Source organism: Diadema antillarum, unplaced genomic scaffold, assembly GCF_040938485.1.
Source record: "Diadema antillarum isolate AM-2024a unplaced genomic scaffold, OU_Dant_1.0 seq00001926_RagTag, whole genome shotgun sequence".
Lineage (NCBI taxonomy): Eukaryota > Metazoa > Echinodermata > Echinoidea > Diadematoida > Diadematidae > Diadema > Diadema antillarum.
In genome coordinates this window covers 102,001-112,004 of record NW_027272589.1, presented here as the reverse complement: position 1 = coordinate 112,004, position 10,004 = coordinate 102,001, and the positions used below count along the sequence as shown (strand labels likewise).

The 10,004-nt window shown below is 39.5% G+C and overlaps 1 protein-coding gene across 1 annotated transcript; it reads left to right on the top strand.

Annotated features, from left to right (window-relative positions):
• The first annotated feature begins 1,528 nt into the window (after positions 1-1,528).
• Positions 1,529-2,527, top strand: LOC139713214 (beta-1,3-galactosyltransferase 1-like). The gene has a single exon (XM_071624961.1). It carries the CDS (start codon positions 1,529-1,531, stop codon positions 2,525-2,527), a length of 999 nt encoding a protein of 332 aa, XP_071481062.1.
• The last annotated feature ends 7,477 nt before the right edge of the window (positions 2,528-10,004 follow it).

Genomic DNA, 10,004 nt, shown 5'->3' with positions numbered 1-10,004 from the left:
GACAATACAATAGGCATATATTGCCATATTCGGTATTAGCATTATTTCGAATTATTTAAAGGAAATCAAATCAAATTTTCGAGGGAAATCAATTATCAAATTAAATTTGTTTGGGGTTTTTTTTTAAGTATCTGACACGAACTTTTTTATTTGCATATCATTATTCCCATGATTCCCGAAATGTCCAAATGAATATATCCATTAATTTTAATATAGATATGAACACAGCCAGGGGAGTTGTGCTATTGGGGCATTGTACTCGAGCACACAAACTCGGGTGGCTTAAAGGGAGACTCATTTAATACCAATAACGTGTCACACATTGACATAGTACAGAGAATTCAGAGCTCTTGCTCTTGAATATTTTGCTGGTGGTTAAATACCCGTTAGTATCCTTCATAGCTAATCCAGACATAGCGGAGATAAAGTTTAGCATCACTCATAAAATACTGTTCTGTTCAGTCGTACATGTATATACCAGCATCCATCGATGTTTCACGCGCCTGCTTCAAGTTTGAAAACCGGGATACAGGAATCCAACGTTGAGTCTTTCGGCCATTTTGAAAGCTATCCTGTGGAAAGACGTACACTTATTTAGTACCTGCTCATTACAGACGAGAGTACTGTTTGTTTATTCGTCGACTTTGACTGTGCGTGCGAGATATTGAAGCTGACATCTTTGCCTGATTCATGTTTTATTCTGACTCACCGTATGACACAACACGACTGCTGAAGAGCCTAGCGCTGGTCTGAAAGAGCATAACACATGTGGATGTTATTTTCTAGGTGCCTATGATACAACCAAACCGGCGTGTTGTGCCAGAAGAGAAGCGAAGCAAATAGGAATTGTCAGCGAAATGACAAATACCTTCTTTCAAGATCTGTCGAGTGTGAAAACAAAAATCGTGAAGGACGTACTGTAAATCTTGCATTTATTCATTTATTTTTTCGCTTGGTATTTTAGCTTTGTTGTGACACGCACTGGACCGGTCACAAAGCAATTTAATCTATAGAAACTCGAAGATTCGCATGAAGGTGAGGAGATTCTGCGGAAGATCAGATACGCGACTTGATTGCAACCAACAACGATCTCGTGAGCGACAATTGCTAATCAATTCTGTGCCATCCGAATAGTGAGTAGTAAGAAAGTGTTCCCCGACCTCCAAGTCTCTGAAGGCGAACTTTGTCGTTTCCATGTTGATCAAAAGGAGATGTATTTGACTAGTGCTTACCAGTGATATTTTCCTGCAGCAACACGACGATTAGACGTCGGCGAAACCTAAGTCTGCTAGATTGGTACCATTATTGTAAACCTAGACGGGGATTAAAACTCTGAACGGCTGACGAGGTTAACAACAGCCATGTACTGAATGATATTTCATTTGCTACAAAGAATGTGTCGCGTATATTAAACATCTTCACCGTGTAGTTCTGATCCTGCCTGAGCAAAATGGGCCTCTATTCTTTGGTTCAGAAGGTAATGTTGCTCACAGCATTTACGCTGCTTTCGATTGTTGCGTTACACGTTATGCTTTTCGGATTGACGGAGCCGACGGGGGTAGAGAGGTACGATTTGGGCGGGAACGCCTCCATTGCTTATCGGAAATCAACGTGGCTCCATCTGATGTCGCTGAGCAATATCCAAAGAGCCGTCGAACTGTGGGACTCCAGGATCGATTTGCACGAGTTCTCGTATCTACACAATCCCGTGTTCAAATGCAAGGATTTGGAGCCGGAATCGGACATTCTTCTGCTGATCATGGTGAACTCTGCCCCGAAAAATAGTGAGAAGCGGGCGTATATCCGCAAGACATTCGGCAGCGCAAGCGCTTGGCCTTCTCACAATGGAAGATCAGTGATGAGGATCGTGTTTTTGCTGGCGGCGGTCAGCGATCGCCAACTGCAGGACGACGTTCACTTCGAATCGCTGGCCTTCGACGACATCGTGCAGGAATCCTTCGTCGACAACTACCTCAATATGACGCGGAAGACGATGATGGGGATGAAGTGGGTCACGACCTCCTGTCGGAGAGCCAAATTCACGATGAAAGTGGATGACGACGTCCTCATCAACGTCCCTCGCGTACTCACCATCATAGGAAACGCACGCCGGTCAAACTTCTCGTACGGAACAGTGCACTGGGCAAAACCTGTCCGAAGAACTACGGGGAACATGCAAAAGTTCTACACGCCGAGACATGTATATCCTAAAGAAATGTACCCACCTTATTTCAACGGTCATGCCTATATTCTTTCTACTGACGTTGTCGAGAAAGTATTTCACGTGTCGAGGGAGATAAAGCTCTTTCCTTGGTCCGATGTGTACGTCGGCATGTGCTTGGAAAAACTTGGAATTAGATTGAGGCATTCGGAACAGTTCTGCTCGGTTTGGTTCCGCATGGTAAATGAGACAACTTTTGCAGAATCGGAAAACGCCGTCGACATAATCCGAGAATACGTCAGCGTTTTTCATCTTTCCTTTCAGCAAATGAATCAATTGTGGGATATTTGGAACAGGCAACTGTAGAACCATAGTAATGCATCACTGAGACGAAATTCAGGGCGAATGTCCTCTCTGTATCCAGAATGACAATTATTTAAGAGTTTATCAAAGTCAAATGAGGAATGCAAGAACAAACTAGATTATGAGAGTAAATTACATAACAATGTTTCCAATGACATCGTTACCCCCGCAAATGGAAATCAGATAAAGCGATGATGCCATAAACTTACAATTGGCCCAGTCGTTTATAGTAGATATATTACTGTTTTTGTTAATGATTTCACAATATAATTTTTCTTCAAGCACTGCGTTTGAGAGAAGTCATCACAGAGTTTCAAAACTGTTAAATAACTCGATGCGAAGGATATAATTCTTTCTATTTGATTTCAGTTTGATAAAGAAATGATAACGAGGCTCTACACGAAAGTCCGTTAGGGACTTGAATCAGGAGATAACAGCAGAATAAAAGAATATAAATTATATTTAAAAAAACTGGAGTAGACCGATATGTATACAGATATGTTTGATTCAATAGTTTCACGAGCACAGGTGTATTTGATTTTATGAAAAAAAAATCGTGATTGCGCCTCGAAACTGAATAATACCTTTGATGTTCTGTCTAAGTATATAACTCAGTTCTAATGCGTGTTTGTTTGGGTTTTTTCACTTCTTAGTCACATTACGTGATATTTAAAGCACTTTCTCATACTTGCCAAATTTCACCTGATTATATATCCTGGTGATTGTATTTTGATCTATTATTAATTACTAATGTCATTTTCTTTTTTTTTTGGGGGGGGGGGGCCCAAAAAACATGAAATTTGCTGATTTTGATAGCCCTAGCATGTCGCCAAAGAAAAAAAAAAAATTGGTGTCGAGCCTTGATATATGATCACATACATAATCAATTTTTGTACTATGTGCATGGTACATACAGTGTGTGATTTCTGTATATGATATATTCATATATATTATATCTACATAAATGCGCATTTGCAGGTTACCAATATTCCTTTTTAGGATAGTGCATTGAATATTCAAACATTCCAAAATTTAAAAAAAAAATACCAATGCTCATATCAGATTCTAAGTAACGTTTATCTGGTTTTGTGTGTCTTTGCTTTGATTTAAGATATTCAAATCAAGTCGAACATATGAAGCAGAATCTAACCCAAATTTTCCCTGTATACTGATTGATGCGGAGTGCAGTAAAGGGAATTATCGACAGAATCAGTACGCATCGTGTTGATTTTTTTTTCTTTTTTCTTTTTTTTTTACCGTTAGAGGTGAGCACTATCACTGGTATGTATTACATCATCACGAATATGGCCTCGCAAAGACACACATGCGTTTGAGTTCCGCTTATATTTACTCGCAAGTTTTTATTGATTAATCATTTATTTTATTGGCATAAAGCTGCCTTTGGTGGCTGCTTTCTTAGATGTATCAGCAACATTGGCTTATTGCCTGTTTGAAGGGTTATGATATCACTTTGTTTTTGTGTTTCACTACTAGAAATGTTCGATAGAGTCATTTGATTTTGGTACTTTATTCAAGATTCTTGTAAACTAGGTAAACTATTTTTTCAAAATCATATTTTCCAGTGATCTGTACAATTTGTCGCCTCACTTTCCGAAAACATACCACGGAAACCGGACAAAAACTCGGCTACCATGCAGATAAACACAGTTTTTAGAAAAGAAAAATATGCCTACGTATTCTATACCCGATTACATTCGTTGTAGCCAAGTAGCGCAAGTTACGTAATTGCATTTTTAGTTTTATTGGCTTATTGCTACACGGAGCAGTTAGAGCATAAAAGCGATCCAAATAATTCTCTCGCTTTAACGTAATGATAATCGCAGGGTATATCCAACAGGGCCTCAAGAATACTTTTTTTGCATAATGTATTACTATCTAAAAGTCACTGATCTGGTTAAAGTGTTTGTATATCTATATGTATATGTATAAATGTATATTGTAGTCCACGTGTTGGTACGAGTACAGAAAAGATGACGAAGTAAGGAGGTAATGCATTTCAGTCCAACAGTGCTATTTATTCAGACCAAATTTTCGACGAATACATTCGTCTTTCTCAGGGTCGACAATGACAATTCACAATTGTATTCGTCGAAAATTTGGTCTGAATAAATACTGTAGCACTGTTGGACTGAAATGCATTACCACCTTACTTCGTAATTTTTATATATAATATACCTATACACTGTATATGGAGAGGTTGCTTCCAAAAGGCGCTAAATCCATCATTTTTAGTGGATTTAGCGCCTTTTGGAAGCAAGCTCTTGATATAGATATCTGAATGTAAAAACGACTTAAGTCCAAATTTGGCTATCGTCTTTGGAGACTCATTACGAAGTCATGCCAAGATAAATAATTGGTCTAATGAATTTTTTACACTTAAATTTGTTTAAAAATTAACTGAAAAAATAAAAACATTAAGACATTATTTAATGATCTCTATTTCTGTCTAGATTTCCTGAAGTGGACTTGGGTCGTTTTTGGATTGAGATATATAGAGAAGATTATGTAATTTCTAAGTGATCAAAACAGTCACAGTCATGGTACATGTGTTGATAAATTTCCAAACTCATCACTTGTGTAATGTGCATCTTGTTTTGTAGTCTGATAAGATTAAGGTATATGATGGTTGTGAGAAAGTAAACAATTCCACTTTTTTGTTTTGAAATTCAGTCTTTCTATGCTTGGAGTTTCAAGTCTATGCTGAGTGTATAAATATTTGATATTTATGGCTTTACATAAAACACTGTATGGCATGTTTTTTTTTTTTTTGTCATAGCGCCATCATCTCCACTTCTCGACATGCACCTACTAGTATTTGGGGGGGGGGGGGGGGGTTATTGTCCACCGGGGGTAATTGCCCTGATAAGCACCTACTGAGTGGCTTGCACTCTTGATATCTGTGGAGAGTACGTGTCATACTACATGTGTTATTCCTACCTTGAGAATGAATTCGAGGTAACAATCTGAAGTATGCGGGTATACTGTATCTTGCTGTGTGCGTGTGTTTAATAATGCTGTGGCAAATTGTGCGGGTAGTCGTCCTAGCAATCAACATTCCAAGCCAATATGATGCAGATAGGTGGGATGGAGGACTATGTGTGTGTGTACCTAAACTTCGTTATATCTGAGTGGGATGGGTGTCGAGTGCATGCGTGTCTACTCTGCTCTGTGTGTCTATGCATGGACCTACTATACATGGACGTTCATCGCTCGTTAATTAATTCATACACCTATTTCTGTCAAAAGTAGCACAAAAGCATTTTAAACATGCTTTCCTGCTTTGATCTTATCATCACCGCCGACAGCCAGCCTGGATAAAATCAAGACGACGCTTTGAGAACTCTAAAAAGTACATGTGCAGAAGATAGTACTTCTCTTAAGTCAGGAAAAGTGCATGTGCAGTTGTAGTGTACATTGGGAAATTGACAATTTCATTTGCGAAATGCGCGTACTTTACATGAGAAAGCAGTTACTTTGGCAGGTTAGATGTAATTTGTAATCTAATGTTCATATTTTTCGCACATTCTTCCAGAGTAAACATGGACAGTAACCGTAGATGACATGTATGTCCCATCATTAAGCCATGTTATTCTACATGCTTGTCCACAAGTGTCCACTTCGGGTTTGCTGCTCCCTTTCATCGGTATTTATTCAAATGCAGTTGAGTCTGGAAAGGCACCTCAGCAAAATAAGACTGCAATGAGGGAAATGGTTATTTTGTCAGGGACGATGCACGATCGCACGATCGTTATTACCCAAGCACCTGAAAGTACTCATAAAAGGGATCCTATTGTTCTGGTTGAGACCTAATTTCAGGTTTCTAACATTTTTTGGTGAGATAATGAGAAACCTCTTATGAAATGTGAAAGAGCATGTCGTTCCATGAGGAATTCAACTTTTATTTGATGAAAATTGGTTTTGAAATGGCTGAGATATCCAAAACAGAGCGATTCTAATAAAGTGTGGGACCCACACTTTATGACGGTTGCTTTGTTTTACTATGTTTTTAGATGTTTCAGTCATTCCAAACCCGATTTTCTTAAAATAAACTTTGAATTCCTCTTAAAATGGTATGCTCTGTACTATTTCATAAAGGTTTTCTTGGTATCTCGCAAAAAGTTAAAAGTCCAATTTTCATCTCCACCAATACTGTACTATCCCTATCAGGTGGCGGCGGTGATGATGGGATCAAAGAAAGACATTCGTTACTCGTCCATGCGTGTATTAGGTCCATGGTCTATGTATGCTGGTTTGGGGAAGTGTGATTGAGGGAGGAGGCCATTTTTTTTCCGTTTTTTTTTTTTTTTTTTTTTTTTTTGGGGGGGGGGGGGGTGCTGTTTTTGTTGCTGTTGTTTGCAAACAATACTGATAAAACTTACATGAGACCCATATCACGCCATCACTAGTCTAGATTCTGGACACTTTTTTACTCGTAGCCTTGATTCAGTATAGGCGACAAGCCGTATGAGGGCGTGACACTCGAGGATTGCGATACTAGTACGCCGAGAACTGTGATACCCGAGTTTCGTTGGGCGCGCAGTCTCACGATTACGGCAATCAGAAAATTTGCGCCCTCTCTTGGTTTATCGTACCAAGGAAAGGGGGACGGAGCCCAGACACACCATCACATGTACAATTGTACAATGAATATGACTATACAAGACAATATGCGTTTTGCCTTTGAGATCAAATTTACCCTTTATGAGACAAAGAAGAAAGAGAAACAAACCGTATGCCATTAAAAGACAGTCAAAAGGACACTTGACAAATGTTTCCATTTCTATTGGCGTAATGGGGCAGCCAACAGTTTGAGTGATTAGTGAGCATCATGTCTAACTGAGGCACAAAGTCAAATCCAAACTTTTAAACACAACGAAGTGACTTCTCACGAAGAACAAGAAGACACCTCGATATCATAAAGATTATAGCAAGGGACAGCACAGTGGTGCATATTATTATTATTGGCTCGGCCCTTTTCCTGCTAGGGACTTTTGACTGTGTGTTTTGGTTTTAAAAAAATCACGTAATTATCTAAGAGTAGGGAAGCGATGCATCTCTTGAAGCAGAATTATGTTGCTTTTTTATAGCTTCCACTTCACCTCGCTGCCGTCGTTGCTGCCTTGAACCAAAATGAACCCAAAAAAAAGAAGAAGGAAAAGTAGGCCTATAGGTTTACATGCCAGAAATAACTCATCATACCCACAAACATGACAAAGTAAGCTTTACACAATGCAATAACAACAAGACATAAGGGAAGCGGATTGCCCAGACTACATGGCCTTTGCTTGTTAGCCACGAACGAACAAAATCACTCGAATAGAAACGAGGAAACCCACACTGACAACATCATCTGGAAAAAAACAACTTGAAACACATTCTTCACTATTGTTACAGCTTATTAACAGCTCATGCAGCGCAAAATGATTACTGTACTAGGTTCTTAGCTTTTAAACTTCATTAAAAATGAATGATAGTCATTACTGTCACTACTATTACTTCTAATATTACTATAAGTACTACTGCTATACTAATGCTGTAACTAGGCCTCTACAATTTTGTTTTCGAACGGCAACTGGCAACGAGTTCTCTACAGATATGGGGCCCGTTGCATAAAAGTTACAATTATGGTAACTTTGCCAGCCAGTGGTAACTTCCGTGGAATTCTTGACTTTGATTGGTTGTTGAGTGTTGTTGCCATGGTACTTACCATTGGACGGCAAAGTTACCATAATTGTAATTTATATGCAACAGGCCCATGGACAATACAAAATAATGTATGCTAATTTTAGTTGCTTCATTTGAAAATTTAGTCCTCATTCACGAAGCTTTACACAATATAGAAAAATTTTCTTGAGTAGAGATTATTATCAATTAATTACATTTTTTATTATTATCAAGTAATTATTACATAAATAATATGATTATGTAATAGCATGAATAGAAGCTGGATTTCAGGAGACGTGAAAGTATATGGCTGAGAAACCTACCGCTTAAAGGTCAATGTACTCATAGAGAACAATCTGATACACCAAAAGGAACCAACACTGCATATGTCGGGGACCTAGGAAAGAATGATATTTTGAAGGGCACGCAAAAAGAGGGAAAGAAGTGAATACTCTATATAAGTACTAAAAACCAAGTGTGGATCCTGTTATTAGAGCATTCTTTGCCGTTTTCAAGTGAGCCACGTACTTAACCAACATGAACAGTCTTAGGACAAGAGTGAAGTGTTGCAGCGCTAACATACAATTTTACCTATTTAGCAAAGGTCGATCGATATCAAATAGGCCATCACAAATAGTTAATGTGGCCATTTCAACTGCGATAACACCTTTTCATCAAGGCGAGATACAGGACACTCCCATTATAGTTATAACACAATTCCGGGTGCAACGAAGTAAAAAAATACAGGCCCCAACATTGTCAGCTGTATAATGTTTTACTGTTCATTTGCTCGGTTTCAACGAAAATTCGATCTGATAACAAAAGGAGATTGCCGGCCCCGAGTAACTTCGTTATAACAAGAGTCGACTGTATACCGATGATTGGATGTTTAAATCACTAAGAGGGGAAACTCGTAAATGTATTTCAGATAATATACGGTCAGTAAGATGTTTGAGGCCATTTTTTATGGTCCCTCTTACCATGGTAACAAACTTCATAATTATATGGGCCCTACTAATATCAATGGCTGTAGAGAAAGAATATGCGAAAACAGCGACAAACAGACGGTCGGAAAGTAGGGAGAAGCAGGAAGAGAGAGAGGTCGTCATCGCATAAACATCATTAATTTGAAAGGCTCCTAGCTCACGATAAGTACAATCTTTATCCATGCAATCTCAGCTATGCTCTACCAACAGTGATATCGCATAATTATATTAAAGCTCTAGACCTCCAGCCAGCCACCAGTATGATAGACCTTTGAATTTCCTCGATCTGTCCACCTTGTTCTTTCCCGGTGTAGTGGATGAATCCCCATTGGGATTTTCGATACAGTCCAACAGTCCCCTATCAAGCCAACCTCTGCCAAGGAGGTCTGCGTCAATCATTGCCGCAGTCGGGGGACGAGCCGCTCCTCTCCCTACGGACGTAACGCTGTGAAGGATCTCGCCTCCCCGTGAAGACGGCGAAGAGTGCTCCTCGCCTCCCCACTTCCATTCTCCTCGCGTCGCCCCTAGGACATCGCCCTCCAGATCTCGCTGGATGTCGGCAAGACGAGACCGCAGATAATCTCTCAGTGCATGCCTGTCTGAATGCATCTGGACGCGACGGTGTGTCTCGGAGATCACATATTCGTGGTATTCCTCGAGCAGTTTCATTACCGAACAGACTGCGTCTCCATGGTAACGCCCTTCCTCCTGATACGTTAATTTCGGCATCTCCTCATGGGAATCAATTGCAGACGCTTTAGCATTGTAAAGCGAATTCGACTTTACAATCCTGTCCAGTCCTGACACTT